This window comes from Canis aureus, chromosome 8, assembly GCF_053574225.1.
Source record: "Canis aureus isolate CA01 chromosome 8, VMU_Caureus_v.1.0, whole genome shotgun sequence".
NCBI classification, from domain to species: domain Eukaryota; kingdom Metazoa; phylum Chordata; class Mammalia; order Carnivora; family Canidae; genus Canis; species Canis aureus.
In genome coordinates this window covers 56036005-56056403 of record NC_135618.1, presented here as the reverse complement: position 1 = coordinate 56056403, position 20399 = coordinate 56036005, and the positions used below count along the sequence as shown (strand labels likewise).

Genomic DNA, 20399 nt, shown 5'->3' with positions numbered 1-20399 from the left:
CCCTCCAAAGTATGCCCAGCTCAGCTGGGTGAAAGCCAAAGATCCTACTGTAGCTTAACCAAGATCATCTCCTTTTCTCCCTCTCTTCACCCACCTCAGCTCAGCACTTGGATTCTGTGCTCTTCCTTGAGCATGCCAGGCAAGTTACTGTCTCAGGGCCTTTGTACTTTTTACTGTGGCCCAAACCACTCTCCCTGAGAGATATACACATGGCTCACTCACTCCCTTACCTTCCTCCCATCTTTACTGAAATGTCAGTGAGCCTTTCCAACCACCCTGTTTAAACTCAACCTCTCCCCAACCCAGCTCTCCCCATCCCCACCTCTGCTCTGGTTTCCTCCACAATGCTTATCTACTTCTAACATATTTGCTGATTTCTATGTTTATTATTTGCCCTCTCCATCTAAAATATAAGTTCCACAAGAGCAGGAAATTATTTTTACCTCTGTGTCTCCAGTACCTACAATGGTACCTAACTTCAATAAACATCTGCTGAAAAGATGACCTGGAGCGCTTGGCAAAAACCCGAGAGGACGGAACCAGAACACACTGCTTCTCAACCCACTGCTCCACCACGCTCTCAGCCACATACGCCGCCTTCTAGCACACAAACGAGCACCACCCACCCACCGCATACTGACCCACAACAGCCTGTCGTGTGGCCTGGACCACATTCACCAGCACGCTCTGTACCAAACCTTACACACCCCTTCAATACAGCCTTTGCCATCCTACACAACACGCCAACTAGAACAGGATCTGCCATTCAGCCCAGTGGCTGGCAGCAGCCTGCCGGACTGTGTTCTAGCCCCAGCCACGCTAAGGGTAGCCTCCAGCATCCCAGCACATGTGAAAAAAACTGCAGGGTCTCGGGCCCTACCCTAGACCAGCCGAATGAGAATCCATATTGTAACCAGACCCCCACGTGACTCATGTGTGCTCGGTAGAGTTTAAGACATTCTGCTTGGTGACACCAGGGCACCTTCAGTGCTCAAGTGTGCAATGGCAGACTGCAGGAGCCACAGCCCTCTCTGTAAAGCCCAGTGATTCTTGCACAGTATCACGGGTCCTTCACCACGCTCTCCCAGCGCACACGGCACAACCACACGGTGCCCTGAGAGATGCAACCCGGCACCCAGATGAAGCCCTTTAGAAACAGGGAAGTTAACTTACACAACAACCAACGTATCTGCGATGCCCTGCTGCACAGGAGAAAAACATCCCATGCTCTGATACATAGCCCTAAAGGATCTGTCTGTTCCTCTGCATAGAGCATTGCCGCCTCTTAGTTTATAGCCATTTGTGGGTTCATTCATTTATTCAGGAAAAATCATTAAGAGCCTGCTAGGTGCTAAGCCTTCTGCTAAGCACTGGGAATCAACACTGACAAAAATAGTCACAACCTTTCAATCTAGTCAAGAAGACAGACATCACACTGAACAAGCAATTACAATAAAGTTTGTGGATAGGACACTAGCAGACGATACATTCTCAGAAATCAGGAAGAGCCTCCCTGGGGGAGTAATGTTCTCCTGATTTGATGGGACAGGGGGAAGGAGCAAGTCACCACAAGGGATGGGGCTGGAGGCAGCCCGGGGCAGGGTATGGACATCGCAGGTGGTGGCTGTGTGCAGACAGAGCTGGGAAAGGAAGACAACGTCCAGTGTGTTTGAGGAACCACAAGAAGCTCAGAAATGCTTGTTCCTGGGAGGCAGGAGCTGAAGGTGGGGAGAGGGCAGATGCTGGACCCCGGAAGACCCCAAAAGCCATATATGCTAAGGAACAGTTGGCATTATTCTGGGGGCAGCAGAGAGCTATCAGGGAAAGCTTTAAGCAAGAGTGACACAATCAGATGCACATTTAAAATAATTACTTAGGTCCATTACAATGCACCGAAGCTAGTGTATCTCCGTGGTTATGAACAACGCTCTGCAACCGGCTCCTTGCCGTAACAAAAGCTGGCACTTTTGTTAAAAAAAAAAAAAAGCCCATGTTAATGAACCTCCAATAATAGCACCCTTCACTGATGTTTGAATCTAATCTCTGTTCTTGCTCTGTGGTTTTTTCTCCCGCTGCACTCTATTTAATAGCATGCATGAATCAGGAATGCTGAAAGATGCATGCATGCCTTGTAATAACCCGCAGGGCACATGGCACTCTGCACACACTTACCAAGGGCCCAGATGAAGGTGCGCAGAAGGGGAAATGTGAAATCCTTGAGTGGAGGCGAGGACTCTACAGCTGGCATCCACAGCTTAAAAAGGCATATGTGCAGGTCAAATCGAAAGGGTGGGGGGGAGTATATTCATGATTATTATTTCTTTTTTTCCTTTAAAGATTTTATTTATTTATTCAATGAGACACACACACAGAGGCAGAGACATAGGCAGAGGGAGAAGTAGGCTCCTTGCAGGAACTCGATCCCAGGACCTGGGATCACGACCTGAGTGGAAGGCAGATGCTCAACCGCTGAGCCTCCTAGGCGCCCCCATGATTACTATTTCTAATTCACTCTCAGGAAACAAGGGCAGGGTCTGTTTCCCCTCAGAGCTGGTGGAAAAACATCTTGAAGAATACAGCCCAGTTCAATGACTATACTTTGAAAGTCATGGTTAAACCCACAAGAGGGAATTTAAGACACTGGCTGGTTGGAAATCCTATCAAATCTAGAACAGTTGAAGGATCCTATTGATTGCTACTAATTATTGTGATATTTTTATATTATCTACAATAAGAATTGCTACTTTTTCCCTGAGTATCTTCTATGAGCCAGGCCCTGGCTAGATCTTTTATATTCATTATCGCTTAGCGAGAAGTTTCAAAATATTTACCCAGTCGGAACGGACTCTGTTGTAAATAACCAGTACTAACAGGAATTGGTTAAATGTCAAACTGACTTTGAGTAATCACGACCCCAAAGACTATAAACTGAGCCTGTGGGCCACATTTGACTTGTGCATGTGTTTAATTTGGCCTGCACTGTGTTTAATTTTTACAAACGTATTACTGATGTACCAAAAGATAGTGAGATCTCATATGAAAATACTGACGAGGATGGAGGAATGAAGATCCTGCATCCCTGCAGGGCAAACCTGGCTAGCTCAGTGCCTGGCTTGTAGAAGATGCTCAGAAAAAAAGGTAGCTGTTATTACGGATAATGTAAAAAAATATTACAATAATTAGTAACAGTCAACAGGATCCCACAACTGTACAGCTAGAGATAAGCACCCGCTGGGCCTTTTAGGTAGCTTGCCAGCTCTCCAGGCTGCCTCTGTCTCCAACCACTCCCTCTCCTATTTCCATTACCTGCCTGGTTTCTTTTCTTTTCTTTTCTTTTCTTTTTTTTTTAATTTTAATTTAATTTACTTTTTTAATTTAAATTCAATTTGCCAACAGATAGTATAACACCCTTCTAAGGCACCTGAGCCTGTTCCTGGAAGCCACCACCCCTCTCACCCAGACTAGGTGAGAAATGATGTCCTCCTCTCAAACAGATTTTCCTCCTTACCACGTTCCCCTGGCCTCGGCTCAGCATCCCTGCCTGAGCTTTTACCACTCAAGTCCACAGCAGAGAATCTCAGCCTGGGGCACATCAGATTCACCTGGACAGTTGAATTCACATCAGATTTACCCCAGGGTTTCTGATGTAGGGTTTCTGAGGAGGGGCCCGAGCATCTCAGTCCTCAAATTACCAGGTGAGACTGCTGGTCTGAGGGCCACATTTTGAAAACCACCGGTATGTAACTAAAGAATGGACCCTCCCTAGACTGTCACCGGGCTCCATGCTGGTAGAGATGGAGATATTTGCCTTCCTCCTCCAGCCAAGTGAGGGGAGAGGGGAGGGACACGTTTTGTGATCTCATGAATGGCCCCACAAAACCCCAGTAAGTTTCGTGCCCCATCTCTGAGTTCCCAGTTTCCTTTTTTTTTTTTTTTGAGTTCCCAGTTTCCTAAACGGAGAACCTGCTCTTGTCTCCCAGACTGTTATTTGGATCTTTTTCCAAATGGTTCATTAAAAGTGATGATACTGCTTGGGACGCCTGGGTGGTTCAGCAGTTGAGCGGCTGCTTTGGGCTCAGGGTGTGATCCCAGGTCCGGGATTGAGTCCTGCATCGGGCTCCCTGCAGGGAGCCTGCTTCTCCCTCTGCCTGTGTCTCTGCCTCTCTCCCTGTGTCTCTCATGAATAAATAAATAAAATATTTTAACTAACTAACTAACTAAATAAATAAATGTGATGATACTGCTTAGGACAGGCAGAGGCAGTGTCTCTCTCTGACCCTAAGTGCACACATGGACATTGTCTTGAGAAACACACCAGTGGGGTGTCTGGGTTGCTCAGTTGGTTAAGTATCTGCCTTCTGCTCACGTCATGATCCCAGGGTCCTGGGATCGATTCCTGCATCAGATTCCTTGCTCCTGCTTCTCCCTCTCCCTCTGCCTCTAACCTCCTGTTCCTGATCTCTCTCTCTCTCTCAAATAAATAAATATAATCTTAAAAACAACAACAAAAAGGAACAGCATCGGCAGGACTCGACACTGTTCTACCCCCTGAAAAGTCCTGCACCCGAGACATTGATCAACCTTTGACACAGCTAGCAAAAATAATTATCAACTCTCCTAGAACATCTACAATGTACTTGGCCTGCACTGTGTGCTTCATGAATCATGATGATCCTCTGATGCAGAGACCATTAACATTGCTGTATCACAGATGATGAAATAGAGGAGCAAAGAAGTGAATAGATCCGGCCAAGTTCACCAGCTCTAGAATAATCAAGAGATTGTTGGTTGGACCCACTGTATTCACTTGAGGATCAGATACTACTGGAAATATTGTGGTTGATCCTGTGTCTGTATTTTAAGATGGAAGCTGATGACCTGGAAGACACTAGGCACTTGGGGGTGACGTCATTTGGGCCATGCTTATAGGTGGAAGGTGTGTGTGTGTGTGTTTGTGTGTGTGTTGGGGGAAGTGTTTGGCCTGGAAATCACAGGATTCGGGAGTCTAAGACTAGCATCTGCAAATGTCTGAAGAGTGCTCCACAGAGAAAGAGGCTCTGGGTGACAGAATAGGCCAGAGGGATGACAGTTCTGGGGGAGCTGATTAGACACCAAGCTGTAAGTCCTGCAACATTGTAGAAGGGCTGCAAGGTGGAACTGGCTCCCTCTAAATAACCCAGCTTCCTAATCCCAGGGAGTGTCCAGAGAGACACAGGACACAATAGGGGTTCTGTAAAGGGGGGATGCTAATGTGGGCGGCGTCAGGGAAGCACCAGGGAGATTTAAGAATCACCAGGGAGGTTTTCCTCAGCCTGTGTGCCCTTTGCTCCCCAGGCATTCTGATCTGCCTCGAAAGGAGTGGGACCCTCTGAAGTCTGAATCCCCGCTTCATCACACGCTGGCTGAGTGACCCTGGACAGAGCACTTAACCTCTCTGAGCCCCCACCCCCTCTCCTAGTATATGCAAGAACAGCATGTCCACAACTCATTGTGAGGATTTTATCAGATGCCACACACGGAGTGCTTTATGTGGTGCCTGGCACATAATAAAGGGCCAAGAAATTCATAATGTCAAAATAACTACCATTATCATCACGGAGCTCACAATTTCGGGTTTCAATGACAATGTGTGTGCACACGTTTCAGCCTCAGTAGGCAGCTTCACAGCTCATCATAAAGTCACCGGGTCTCCCTTCTTCTTAATCTTAACAAAGAAATATCCTGTCTGGGGAATTGCAGTTTGGATTAATTCACTGCGAGCTCCTCCTCCCCAGTGCTGACAAGTACTCCCAGCTGAGCCTCTGGGGGAAGGAAAACCCTCTCGCATGCACATGACTGTGGGAAACGTGAGGCTTTTATTCTTCTCCTATAGACGTTAGTTACCTCAAAGCCGTATCAACACTCAGAGCCTCCAAGAGGTAGGTTTAGGAGCATGCCAACTCTTGCCTCATTCTGTTTCTCCTCGGGTGGGAGCTGGCTGGTGGTGCTGTCTTATTTACGGACTCAGATGTAGTGTACGTTTCAGGATGAAATTTAAATACCGCGGAGATAAACAACATGACCTTTTCAATGTCAGGCTGAAGAGAAAATGACGACCCAGTCCCACCAAGGAAAGAAGGAGGGCAGAATTAGACTCTGTACCCCCGTCCAGAACTGGATCTGAACTCTGCTCACCGAACAACCGTTTCCCAAAAAGTTGCCAGCGAAGACAAGTGCAATAATTGAACCGATAAGACAAAAGCTTGACAGGGACCATGTTCCTGGCATCTGCAGAGGCCGGGCTGTGTGGATGGAGACCTCTGTTTTTGCACCCAGCCACTGTATGCATCAACTTACAGACGCGGGAATAGAGGCATCGATGTCTGCCCCCCAGAACCGCGCGGGCACGCACAACGGGAAAGTGTGTTATGCACGTGAATCCAAGAGTCAGACTGAACGGTTTACTTACGGCTTTTGGCTTATACGGGGGCTGAATCTCTTTGCGTTCAAGTTTCTCCCAATCAATGTACCGGAAAAATGCATGCTCTTTGATGTCACGTTCACCTTCAGGTCCACAACCCAGACGCTTGCCCGGGTGTTTGGTCATCAGCTTCAAGAGAAGAGAAAGGCTGAATTTAATGAACTTCGAGGGAGGTCATGTAAGCCGCTCAGAAATGATGACTCCCATGAAATTAGGGAAGAAAGCACAATGAGTTTCATTTTTTACTCTCTGCTTTCCATCCCAGGCAATAATTGCCTGGTGAAGTCTTTATAATCGGAAGACCCAACAACAGTGCCTGCTGCTACTTGTCCCAGAGCAAGATCGCTTTATGGTTAATGGAACCTAAGTCTCAATGTGGCCCTGAACTTCAAGTGAGAAATGTCAACCGATGCATTCTGATTTAAGAATGGGTTTTATGCAATTCCTGTTGCATTTAATGAGAACAGTTTCAATATCTTCAAATTCCCCCACCTCCCACCCTGAGAAAGCTGGAGTGTGACCAAGGCAAAGGCCATATTCATTCTGATAATATTTGCATTTCTCAGTAAAGCACTTGTGAAAATGACAAAACAGAAGAAAAAATATTAGTCGAATGGACCCAAGTTTCAAGTAATTACTTTCTGAAAGCTCATTAAATAGTCAAAACCTTGCCCAGCTCATTTTGCTTGTATCACACATTACACTAAACTCCGCTGAGGTTTCTTTGGTGTTCCATTTAAATTACTTAATTATCAAAACCCTCCATCTTTGGGTCTCTGAGCCACTGCTAAATAACAAGATGAATAGATGCTCCAAGATGAAACCAGACAGGCTTCCTCTTGTAAATGAATCCAAAGCAGCATGAAAATATCTCTGATCTCAAGACTTGAGCAAATGCACAGATAGCAAAGACAGAGGAGTTGTTGATTAAAAAAAAAAAACCACCCAAAACCAAAAGCCAAAACCAACAAGAAGGCCTCAAAGAGGGGAAAAAAAGGCAATTAGAATATAACAAGACCAAGAAGCTTCCCAGAGTTGACCTGATACCATGATGTCAGAGCCCTTAGATTCTGCCCAGGATTTGTGAATCATGGCAGGGAGATGAACCCAGCAATACACACCTACCCTGCTGGACATTCAGCTTAGCTTGATTCCTGCTTGCAGAGCAATTTGTCATCAGAAATTATCCCCCTACACACACACACATACACACACTCATGCAAGCACATATTCCCCATCTATGCTTTACCTGCCAGGGGAAAATAACTGGGCACTTCTAAGCGGCTACCTAATCCACATGCATGAATCTTACCTGCTTCTCACAATAACCCGATGAGGTGGGTATATTCTTTTTCCCATTTCAATGACAAGGCAACTGACACGCAGAGAGGTTTAGCAACTAGCAAGGACTCAGAGAGATGGGGAGCGGCAGAGCCAGGGCTCTATCTCACCTCTGGCTTCTCGCAAACTTGGGCTTTTATTTTATTTTATTAAAGGTTTTCTTTATTTATTCGTTAGAGACACACAGAGAGAGGCAGAGACATAGGCAGAGGGAGAAGCAGGCTCCCTGTGGGGAGCTCAATGTGGGACTCGATCCCGGGACTCGATCCCGGGACTCTAGGATCATGCCTTGAACCAAAGGCAGATGCTCAACCGCTGAGCCACCAGGGGCCCCAGGCTTTTAATAAGAGAGATCCTCGTATGTGGGCTCCCCTGGGATATTTTGGCTTGGCTTGGTCAGGATGGGTTGGGCCAGCACATTGGGCCAAGCACTGACATTTGTACAAGGTTACAATAGGAGGAAAGAAAGGGCTACGAAGTTTTGGTTAGCACTACCTTGAATATTCTTTCTTTCTTTCTTTCTTTCTTTCTTTCTTTCTTTCTTTCTTTCTTTCTTCTTTCTTTCTTTCTTTCTTTCTCTTTTTCTAAAAGACTTTTATTTATTTGATAGAGAGTGAGAGCAAGAGATGTCACAAAGGGAGAGGGAAAGGGAGAAGCAGACTCGCCGCTGAGCAGGGAGCCCAACATGGGGCTCGATCCCAGGACCCTGAGATCATGACCTGAGCTGGAGGCAGATGCTTAACTGACTCAACCACCCAGGCGCCCCAGCGCTACTGCTAATATTATCAATGATGCCCTCTGTGTTATGGAGTACTTCCTTTGCGCCAGGCTCTGTGCTAAAGCCTTGCCAGGCATTACTCTTTCATCTTTATTTTCATTTTACAACTATAATCCTCATTTTCCAGATAAGAAACTGGATCCAGAGAAGTAGTCATTTGCCCAGAGGCACACAGCTAAGTAGCAGAACCTGCTTTGAACCGATCTGCCCAACCTAGAGCTCTTGCTGCGCTGTGCTGTGCAGTCTGCTTGTTTTCATGCTAATGTGTGGCCAAATGGGGCTTCTGTCTGCTTTACGTTTGTTCAAAATGGGAGTGGCAATCCGAGCAAAGTTATACTAATTGTTTTTTTTTTTTTTTTCTGGTAGAAAATAGGTCCTTTAATGGGATGGATGTATAAAGGACTTTTCAATCAGAATGGAACGGTTTTCAAAAGCCTAGCTTAATTTCCGTGTAAGGACGAGGATGCCAAGTGAAGAAAAGCCACTGCAGAATCATCCAGCACTAATGTGAGTCTCCGCCCAGTTACTGCACTCTGAGCTGATGTGCCTGAAGCCATGCAGACAGCTGGATTTAATCACTGTTCCGATCTCTGATCACCTCCCAGACGCATCCCCTGGGGCCCGCTGTTTGGGAGGAAGCATTTGCTGTTGGCTTGAGCATCACCTCTTCTTTGGAGCCTTAGCATTGAAGAAAGGACCCACACTGGACTCAGCCCACTCAACTCAGAAAGGCCCTGGAACCCAGTGGTAAGAGAGTCACCCCAGTTAATCCTGAAGGTTATGGGTCCTAAATTAATAGAAATCTGCTCTACCAGGGAAACCGCTAATTGGAGCTGAAGCTGAATGCAGCTGACCTGGAAAATCCTCTCTCCTCCATGACCCACTTAGAACCCCCAGCTGTCCAGGCAGGGCAGAGTTGTGAAGGGGAAGATTTTGAGCACGTATTAATTAAGCACCTACTATGCACCAATACCACACTAGGAGCTTTCTGTTGCCTGATTTAATGCTCTCAAAAAACTCTGTTCGGTGAGTATTATTATTCTATTTTCAGAGCTAAAGAAACAGAAGCCCAGACGTGCAAAGGAGGACCACATACTGAGGAAGTGGAAGTGTTGAGATGTGCAAAGGGTCTCCATCTGCCAAAACCCTCACCTGAAAATTCCTATCGCCGTGTATGCATACTTAAATGCCAAGAGAGGCCTGGCATGTTACACAGTAGTGTACAGCATTATAATAATAATCATAATAATGTCCCATGGGTTTTGGATCAGAACACCGGGCTCTGTTGTTAAGGGATTCACTGTATTAACTCACTGAATCATCAATGAATCCTGTATGGAGTACTATCATTATTCTCAATCCACAGGCAAGGTTGAGGGACTTACCCACAGACATAGTGCTAATAATGCCAGGACCAGGATTTGAACCCAGATGGAAGTAGGCAAGATGGAAATTTCTGCAAATTGGAAAGGGCATGACCTATCTTTTTTTTTTTTTAAGGAATTGCAGCTCCTATTCTTTTTATTTATTTATGATAGTCACAGAGAGAGAGAGAGAGAGGCAGAGACATAGGCAGAGGGAGAAGCAGGCTCCATGCACCGGGAGCCCGACGTGGGATTTGATTTGATCCCGGGTCTCCAGGATCGCACCCTGGGCCAAAGGCAGGCGCTAAACCTCTGCGCCACCCAGGGTTCCCGGGCATGACCTATCTTAAGGGGACATGGGCTTCCCAACCAGCTGGCTGATCCGTTATAGGAATGACAGACCAGCATGGCGAGATCAGATTTTTCCAGGAAAACTGGAAAGCTAATTGTTTATGGGAAATCCCCTGCTGTTTCAGTGTTGGCAATTATTAAACAAACTAAAAGCTTGGTATATGACCTCCACTCATTCTTCCTCCCCCATGAGAATATGTCTACAGGGGTCTCACTGGCCTCACATTGTGCCTCCCCACTCATTTTTTTAATAAGCCGCTCTTAAGCTCCTAATGAACCTCTGGGTCTCCATTCTCTGAGGGACTGAGACTAATTCACATGTGGTTTCCCCAGGGATATTTGTATCTTACTCTATGCAGCTGAAACAAAAGCTTAGGTGATTCACCAAGAGTGAGAATCTAGGTGGTGCTGACAAGGTGCTCTAGACCAAGAGTTTGACCCAGCTATCACACACTGTTTGAGTTTTCCAGCTTTTCTGCACCCATGCCAGCTCACCGAGCATCTGACTGGGGCCAGGAAGAGCAGGGCTGGATTGGGCAGTGGGAAATCTGCAAAAACTCCAAGGATCTAGGACCAGCTGCCCTGGTTTCTTCAGATACACTGGTGGGAACACACTGGGGAGGCATGGCCATGCCCTAATCTTGAAAACACACCTATCCCCCCAACTGATGAAAGAATGAATATTTTATAAAGGCAGCATCTGTCAGCCATATTCTCTGGGGGCCCTCATAGCATTGCTCTAATACACCTCCATTAGAGTTAAATGCTACCACATTTGGATAACAGGTTTAAGGGCAGTGGTTTTCAAGCCACACAGGGACTTTTGCAAAATGCAGATGTCTAGGGGGAGCTTGAGGTTATGTACAATCTGAAGAAGTACATCAGGTCATCCTGATGGCACCAAAAGTGAGGATCACTGATCTCCAGGGACTCACCCTCCTGGCCTAATGCAAGATGCATAACAGAAGAATCCTCACCAGCAAACATGTGCCCTGTATTTATATCCACTGCCATGTACAAAATGTACAATGCTTTTCAGCCATTTGTGGGGTAGAGGGAGAGACTGGGGGTCTGAAGACACTAAATTTGGGTCAGCTTATCCAGAGAATCCCTTAAATTCAGTATTTCGTGTATTTTCTTAGGATGAATTTTAACGCTGCTACAATTAGCCATAAGCAGCAGAGCAGGGCAAGGTTGTCAGGTCCATGCTGCAGGCCTCTCGCACACCTTCCCATGGGTTCCAGCTCTCTGGCAAGGCCTCTGTGGTGTTTCCTATCTCATTCATCCAATATGCATTCCCCGATGCAGGCTAGAGCCTGGAGCCCAGCCAGCAGCAAGATACTGTTGCCACCAGACCTCTCCGGTACTTTTGTACAGATTGGGAAAAAGCTCCCTTTGCTCTGAGCGGTAGCAAGTCCACACCAAGAGCACCAGCAGGGACGTGGGGTGAGGGGTAGAGTTCAGTATCCATTCCACCCCTTCCCTGGGTGAGGCATCCTCAGGCAGGGCACACCTTTCACCTCTGCATTTGGTGGTCCTGGCAGCAAGCTTCCAGGGGCTTACTCACCCCTTTGCAGATGGCCACAGCTTCCTTGGACATGGACTTTGGGTAAGCCACATTGTGTTCCATGATGGACTGGAAGAGCTCATCCTCATCCTCCCCTTCAAAGGGTGCCTGTGGGACAGAGGAGTGTGGGAAGACAGGGGTCCTCCTGCCTGACCCTCCCCAATTGCCCCAAACCACTGTCCCACACCTGGGGGCTTCCAGGGAGAAGATGAGGAAAAACAGTCAAAAGACTAGGGTAACCCCAAGGGCACGGAAGTCACAGGGGTTCTGATCTATGAGCTGGTATCAAACTGACACCTTTCTTCTAAAAAAACCAGGCAGATTGGGGGTGGGGGAGGAACTTTCTTAAAAATCACTTAAAATTCAATTACCTGCCCAGCCAACATTTCATACAGCAGGACTCCGAATGCCCACCAATCCACAGACTTCCCATAGGGCTGATAGGCGATTATCTGGAAAACAGAAGGCATTCCATCAGGGAGGCAGGCAGGTTCTTCCCATGGCTAGAGACTGAATACTCACTTCTTTTACATAAGAGTGGAGCCTCTTGGGGCTCGGAGGTGGAGGGAGAGTTCTTCCTTTGCCTGTCATCTGCCAACTGTGAGAGATTAAATCCGCTGTTACAGTCCCAGATGGGGGATACTGTCAAATGGAGTGACCCAAGGAGCATAGTGCCCACTTATCCACCTTAGGAAGATGGATCTCATCTATGGGGGACTTGCGGGCGGGGGAAAACATCTGTGGGTGTCACACTGCCCTTTCAAAGCACTTAGCACAGTGTGTTATTTTTCATTTTAATACAGTGAGTGTGGCATCTTCAACCGTCTTTGTTTCTCATTACGAAAGTAGTATCATTTACACAACAATGGGAATGCGCTTAACACCACTGAACTGTACACTAAGAAACTGTTACAACGGTCAATTTTATTTTTACTCCAATTAAAAAATTTTAAGTTAAAAAGATGGAATAGTGCTCTTGCTATTTTACTATTTATTTAAAAACATAGATAAGCAATAAATAATTAAATAAAAATACAGACAAGCTAAGAAAACACAATTAAAATCACTCCTAATCATCCATCAAGAGAAAGATTATGATAGCTCTTTGGTCTATTTCCTCTTGGAGTCTTTTTTATTAATATATAGTAGAGTGTGCACATGTGTGCATTTAACATGAGCATAAACACTTCAACATGTGGAATTCTTTTTTTATGGCTGAATAATATTTGGATGCTTGGGCTACTTCCTTAGTTTGGCTATTGCAAATAATGTTGTAACACACAGAAGTGTATGTATCCCTTTGAATTAGTGTTCTTGTATTTTGGGGGTAAATATCCATTAGTGCAATGACTGCATCATAGGGTAATTCTATTATTAATTTTTTGGTGAACCGCCATACTGTTTTCCACATTGGCTGCACCCATTTGCATTCCCACCAACAGTGGAAGAGTGTTCCCCTTTCTCCACATCCTCGCCAACACCTGTTGTTTCCTTGTGTTGTTGATTTTAGCCATTCTGACAGGTATGAGGTGGTATCTCATTGTAGTTTTGATTTGCATTTCCCTGATGCTGAGTGATGTTGGGCATCTTTTCACGTGTCTATTGGCCACCTGGATATCTTCTTTGGAAAAAAGTCCGTTCATGTCTTCTGCAACGGTATTCGTAGTTTTACGGTTTTTGATACTTAGTACCAAATTGCCAGAGCAGAGCAAAGTCTAGAAAAGCCATATGACCATTCCTCTTTCAAATCACAGGTGGGTAAAACTAACTGTATTAATGGGTTTAAAAGGTGATGTATTAGCAAAGGTTCAGGGTGGAGGCGTGAGAGTCAGACCGTCCAGACCTTGAATCCTGACTACTGTTTCTGAATTGTATGACCCTGGGGGAGGTTAACTTCTTGATGTCTCGGTTTCCTCCCCTACTAAAGGAATTTTGTAATATCTATGTCACAGGGTTTTGGGAGGACGAAAGAGAAACGTGTGCCTCTCACACATCACGTCCTCAAAATGTTAGCCATAACTAGAAGGTTTTCTCATTCGGTGATTGTTTTACTCAATGAATGTGTCTGAGCAAAGTTGGCTATAAAATGAATGTCCATTTGTTGCCACCTCTGCTTCCACCCTAAAGTCAGAAACACCCTTTGAGGAGAATTAAACTGTAAGAGAGGGAAGCTTTCTGTGAGAACACTTACTGAAAGTGTTTTCACACTTTTAAAGTACTTCATGTCTTCTTTGATCCTCATGACAACCTAACAAGTTAATCCTTTTACAAAGGAAAATAGAGCCTGGGAGGTGAAAGAAGTTGCCAGAAGGTGAGGTGGTTAGTTAATGGCAAAGCCAGGGTGAAAGCCAGATCCGGATCCTCCTCGATTATTCCTTCCATCAAAGGGCTGAGGAGGGAGCGGCTTCCCCTGGAACACAATTCCAGGTGCCTCCTGCATTGCAACCACAGGGAGTTCTGGAAAATCACAGATAGGGGGGTCCTTCCTGCAGAGATTCAGATTCAGTTGATCCAGGGTAGTGCCTGGGTAGCCTACATTTTTAAAAGGACCCTGGGTGACAGTCAAGTGCAGTGAGTTTTGAATCTGAGACAACAGAGCTCATGGCAGATCAAGGAATTGTCTGATGCCCTAAGTACTAATGATAATACAGCAAGGTAGGGCACGCAGGGCAAACACCACATTCTAACACAGGTGTCCCCTGCTTTATAAAAGTTTGGGTTCCGCTACTTCGCCCTTACAAAAGACCCACATTAGTACCTATTTTCCTTAAATGAAAGAAATCCAAAGAGGACTTTTGCTTTTACGATAAAGGCAAAGAGCAAAAATAGAGTTCGGCGTTTGGTTTGTAGGGAGCCATTACGGAGGCAGCAAGAGTGGCACCGCCAAGCTCCTTCTCAAGGAACTATACCTGGCACCAAGCAGCCATATCTTTGAGTTGTGTGAGCATCTGCTATGCATCCACTAGACAGATATGTCGTAAGGTATCAGAAAGGCCTGAGAGAGGTTAATTTTTGGGTCTGAAAACGTTAAAATGTTTTTTACCATGTAAAACTGCTATTGCTATAAAACTGCTTCTTTGGGGACACCTGGGTGGCTCAGTGGTTGAGCATCTGCCTCCAGCTCAGGGCGTGATCCCGGGGTCCTGGGATGGAGTCCTGCATGGGACTCCCTGCAGGGAACCTGCTTCTTCTGCCTGTGTCTCTGCCTCTCTCTCTGTGTCTCTCATAAATAATTAAATAAAATAAAAATAAAAATAAAAATAAACCCTGCTTCTTTGCTTCATGCCATTTTGGCTTTGAACGGTTTCACAGGAATGCTCTTCTGTCAATAGTCTATAAAGGACTTTTTTTAAAAAATTACTTTTAATTATTCAAGTAATACATAAATGTTTACCTTGTGAAAAATTTACACAGTATACAGATTGAGCTAAATTTCTCTGTACAGCTCTTACCCTCAGAGGTAACCAATGTTATAAAATCAGTCTGTTAACTTCCAGGTTTTCTATGCTTTTACTGTGTCTCTACATACTCATATAGCAGTGTTCCATGTATTGTTGTTGTTTTCAATATATGGTATCATGCTGTATTTAACATTCTGTACCTTGATTTTTCCTCTGGTTTTATCCATAAATAACTGACATACATTACTGTGTAAGTTTAAAGCATACAGCATGATGGTTTGATTTACATATAGTGTGAAAATAAGGTAAGTTCAACTAACATCCACTGTCTCATTTAGATACCATAAAAAGGAAGAAGGAAAAGTTTGCTCCCTTGTGATGAGAACTCTTAGTATTTATTTTCTTAACTTTCTTACATATCATACAGCAGTATTTGCTATAGGTATCATGCTGTACATTATATTTTTAGTACTTATTTATCTTATAGCTAGAAGTTTGTACTTTTGACCATCCTCTCACAATCGCCCTTCCACCTCTGTGAACCATAAGTCTAATCTCTTTTTCTGTGAGTTTGGCTTTATTTTTTTCTCTTTTTAAGATTCCACATCTAAGTGAGATCATACACTATTTGTCTTTCTGTTTCTGACATATTTCACTTAGCATAATGCCTTCACAGTCCATCTATGTTGTAGCAAACAGTAGGATTTCCTCATATTTTATAGCCAAATACTAGTTCGTTGTGTATGTATATATACCACAACTCCTTTCATCCATTTATCCATCGATGGACACTTGCATTGTTTACATGTCTTGTAAATAATGCTTCAAGAAACATGGGAGTGCAGATATTTTTTTGAGTTAGTATGTGTGGGGTTCTTTTCCCTTTGGGTATATTCCCAGAAGTGGAATGCCTGGGTCATATAGTACCTCTATTTTTAATTTTTTTGAAGATCCTCCACACTGTTTTCCAGAATGGCCGTACCAATTCACATTTCCACCAACAGCACCCAAGCGTTCCTTCTTCTCCCCACCTTCACCAGTACTTGCTATCCCTTATCTTTTGGATGATGGCCATCCTAACAGGTGTGATGGGATAATCTCATTGTGGTTTTAATTTGCATGTCCCTAATGACCAGTGATGTTGAGCATCTTTTCATGTACCTGTTGGTCTTTCGAATGTTTTTTTTTTTTTTAATTTTTGGAGAAATGTCTATTCAGATCCTTTGCCCATTTTTTTTTAAATTTATGATAGTCACAGAGAGAGAGAGAGAGAGAGAGAGAGGCAGAGACACAGGCAGAGGGAGAAGCAGGCTCCATGCACCGGGAGCCCGATGTGGGATTCGATCCCGGGTCTCCAGGATCGCGCCCTGGGCCAAAGGCAGGCGCCAAACCACTGCGCCACCCAGGGATCCCGCTTTGCCCATTTTTTAATTGGGTTACTTCTTTTGTTGCTGTTGAGTTGTAGGAGTTCCTTATATGTTTTGGATATTGGCCCCTTATCAGATATACGGTTTGCAAATACTTTTTCCCATTCCATTGGTTCTCTTCTCACTTTGTTGGTGGTTTCTTTTGCTGTGCAGAAGATTTTTAATTTGATGTGGTCACACTTATTTTGATTTTGTTGTTTGGGCTTTAGATGTTGTATCCAAAAAATTATGACCAAGATCCATGTTAAGAAGCTTTGTCCTATGTTTTCTTCTAGGAGTTTCATGGTTTTCAGGTCTTACATTTAAGCCATTAATCCATTTTGAGTTAATTGTTGTGAGTGATGTAAGATATGGGTCCGGTCTCATTGTTTTATATATGGACACCCAATTATCTCAGCACCATTTATTAAAGAGACTGTCTTCTCCTTTGAGTATTCTTAGCTTTCTTGTCAAACAATTGACTATATATGCTTAGATTTTGTTCTGGGCTCTCGATTCTGTTCTGTTCATCTATTTAGCTGTTTTTATGCCAGTACCATATTGTTTTGATGACTATAGCTTTATAATATAGCTTCAAATTGATAGTATAATGTCCTGCTTTGTTCTTCTTTCTCATTTCTTTTTTTTTTCTTTTTTTTAGATAGCAAGATAGAGTGCATATGAGTGGGGAGGTGGGAGAGGGAGAGAATCTTAAGCAGGTTCCCAGCGTGGAGCCTGACATGGGGTTCCATCTCATGATCCTGATCATGACCTGACCCAAAATCAAGAGTCTGGCGCTTAACCGACTGAGCCACTCAGGCACCCCTTTCTTTATTTCTTTGGCTATTCAGGGTCTTTTGTGGCTCCACATAAATTTGGGCAGTGTTTTTTGTACTTCTGTCAAAGATGCAGCTGAAAACTTGATAGAGATTGCATTGAATCTATTGATGGCTTTTGGTAGTATGGACATTTTAACAATATTCATTCTTCTAATTCATGAACATGGGATGTCTTGCCATTTATTTATATCTTCTTTAATTTCTTTCAGCAATATCTTATAGTTTTGATTATGAATATCTTATGATTCACCTTCTTAGTTAAGTTTATTCCTATTTTATTATTTTTGATGCTATTGTAAATGGGATCCATTTCTTTATTTCATTTTCAGAAAATTGTTGTTAATGTATAGAAATGATACTGATATTTGTATACTAATATTGTATCTTGTAACTTTACTGAATTCATTAATTAGATCTAACAGTTTTAGTTGAGTCTTTAGGATTTTCTACATATAAAATCATGTCGGGATCCCTGGGTGGCGCAGCGGTTTGGCGCCTGCCTTTGGCCCAGGGCGCGATCCTGGAGATCCGGGATCGAATCCCATGTCAGGCTCCCGGTGCATGGAGCCTGCTTCTCCCTCTGCCTGTGTCTCTGCCTCTCTCTCTCTCACTGTGTGCCTATCATGAATAAATAAAAAAAAAAAAAAAAAAAAAAATTAAAATCATGTCATATGCCAATAGAGACCATTTTTACTTTTTCCTTTCCAATTCCAATACTTTTATTTTTTTCTTGCCTGATTGCTCTAGTTAGGACTTCTAGTACTGTGCTGCATAGGAGCAGTGTGAATGGATACCCTTATCTTATCCCTGCTTTTTCTGCATCTCTTGAAATGATGTGATTCTTTTCTTTTATCCTATTAGCGATGTATTACAATGATTGATTTGCATATGTTGAGTCATCCTTGTATCCCAGGGATAAATCCCACTTGATCATGGTGAATGATATTTTAATGTGCTCCTGAATTCAATCGACCAGTATTTTATTGAGAATTTTGTATCTATATCCATCAGGGATATTGGCCTGTGGTTTTCTTTTCTAGTAGTGTCCTTTTCTGTTTTTGGTATTAGAATAATGCCAGTGTTGTAAAAATAGCTTGGAGTCTTCCTCCTCTGATTTTTCAGAAAATTTGAGAAAGATCGGTGTTAACTCTTCTTTAGATGCTTGATAAAATTCACCAGTGAAGCAATCTAGTCCTGGGCTTTTCTTCATTGGGAGATTTTTGATTACTAATTCAACCTCCTTACTAGTAATTGGTCTATTCAGATTTTCTATTTCTTCCTGATTCAGTCTTATTAAGTTGCATGTTTTTAAAACTTTTCCATTTTCTCTAGGTTGTCCAGCTTGTTGGCATACAGTTGTTCACTATTGATTTCTTTCTCTTAACAATATGACTCAAAAATCTTTCCATATCTACATATAGATCTAATTTACTCTTTTGAATTGAATTATTGTGGTATTTAGTACTATAAATAATTCGGTCTATTGTCCATTCCTTGATTGACATTGTTCAGGTTAGTACATACGGATGTACTCTGATCTTTATAAGAGCTGCATGGTACTTCTCAATGTGAATGTAGCATATTTTAGCTAACCATTCTTTTATTGATAGTCATGAAGGTTGTTTCTTATTTTTCATTATTTAAAAATAGCACTGGAACAAAGAAAAGACTTTGAACACATATCATTTCACTGTGTGCGTGTGCATTGAGTATGTGTGTGGCAAGCTAAGTTCTTAGAAGAAGAACTGTTTTGGTAAAGAGTATGCAGGTTTTAAAATTTGTGCCAAATTATTTAGCTACATGGGGCCTCCCATCACCATTGTTCCAAATAAGTGACTGACAGTCAAGAAAAGAATTCTAGAATACCCATTTCCAAGACTCTGTGCCACATCCTCAGTTCCTTTCCTTAAAAATCTAGTAACAGATTGCAAAATGCCACTTCCCTAAGCACCAATTCAGAGAAAAAGGAAGGCTATCATCTGGCACAGATTCTGTACCATGACATGTTGGGGAAATCCATTCTGCAACTGACCGTTTCCTTTGGGAAGGGAGGGGGAGGCAGTAGAATTAACTCTTTTCTCTTTCATTTATATCTTACTCACAAAGAGAAAAATTCTAAGTCTTTCAGGGTTGAGTATCAGTACACAGATCCTGTGTCATATGTCAGTTCAGGAAAGCCCTCTTCGTCTCTCCTTCCTTCCTCTTAACAAACATTTCAATGTCATAATTAGGCAGTATCATATGGCCATGAGCCATAGCAGCTTGAAGAATTTTCCTGATGTGTGGTGGATGGTTCTTTTTGAGTTTTATTTAAAATTTCCCCCAAACCTTGATGTATTTTGGGCCTGAGCTTCTGGATGCGTGCTAAATTAATTTGCATGTGTGATCTCAAAGGAATGATTTAGAGTACAGGAGAAGGACTAGCCTGAGGTTTGCTTGCCAGGTACCCTCCTGGACTTTTCCCAACTCTGACATGGTCATCTAGGGCACAGGAGAGACTCCAGTAAAACAAGGACATGTATTAGGGGTCCCATCAGCTCTCACCTCAGGGGCGATGTAGTCTGGAGTGCCACAGAATGTCTTCGTGGTCACCCCATCCCAGATGTTTTCCTTACACATGCCAAAATCAGCAATCTTGATGTGGCCCTCTGAATCCAGCATCACATTGTCAAGTTTGAGGTCACTGCAGCAGATATAAAAATTTAAGGGTTTAACAAATGTTTTTTACTTCAAGCCAACAGCCACTCGTGACACACAAAACACTGTGCTAAGGTGTTGGGGAAGCACAGAGGGGAGTATAAACCAGCACTTGCCCTCCAATAGTTTATAATCTGGTAAATAAAGAGGGGTCCACAGACTTGTGGGTTTTTCTTCTTCTATAGATCCAACTGT

General features: G+C 43.6%; 1 protein-coding gene across 2 annotated transcripts in view; it reads right to left on the bottom strand.

Moving 5' to 3' along the window:
• Positions 1-20399, bottom strand: part of PRKCB (protein kinase C beta) — a 325998-nt gene that overhangs the window by 22306 nt on the left and 283293 nt on the right. For both annotated transcript variants that reach the window (XM_077907036.1, XM_077907037.1), the window contains exons 13-16: positions 20052-20190; positions 12233-12313; positions 11862-11969; positions 6449-6589 (exon numbers count right to left, since the gene is read on the bottom strand). In XM_077907036.1, the coding sequence (XP_077763162.1) occupies positions 6449-6589; positions 11862-11969; positions 12233-12313; positions 20052-20190 (469 nt within the window). The remainder of the gene's footprint in view (positions 1-6448; positions 6590-11861; positions 11970-12232; positions 12314-20051; positions 20191-20399) is intronic.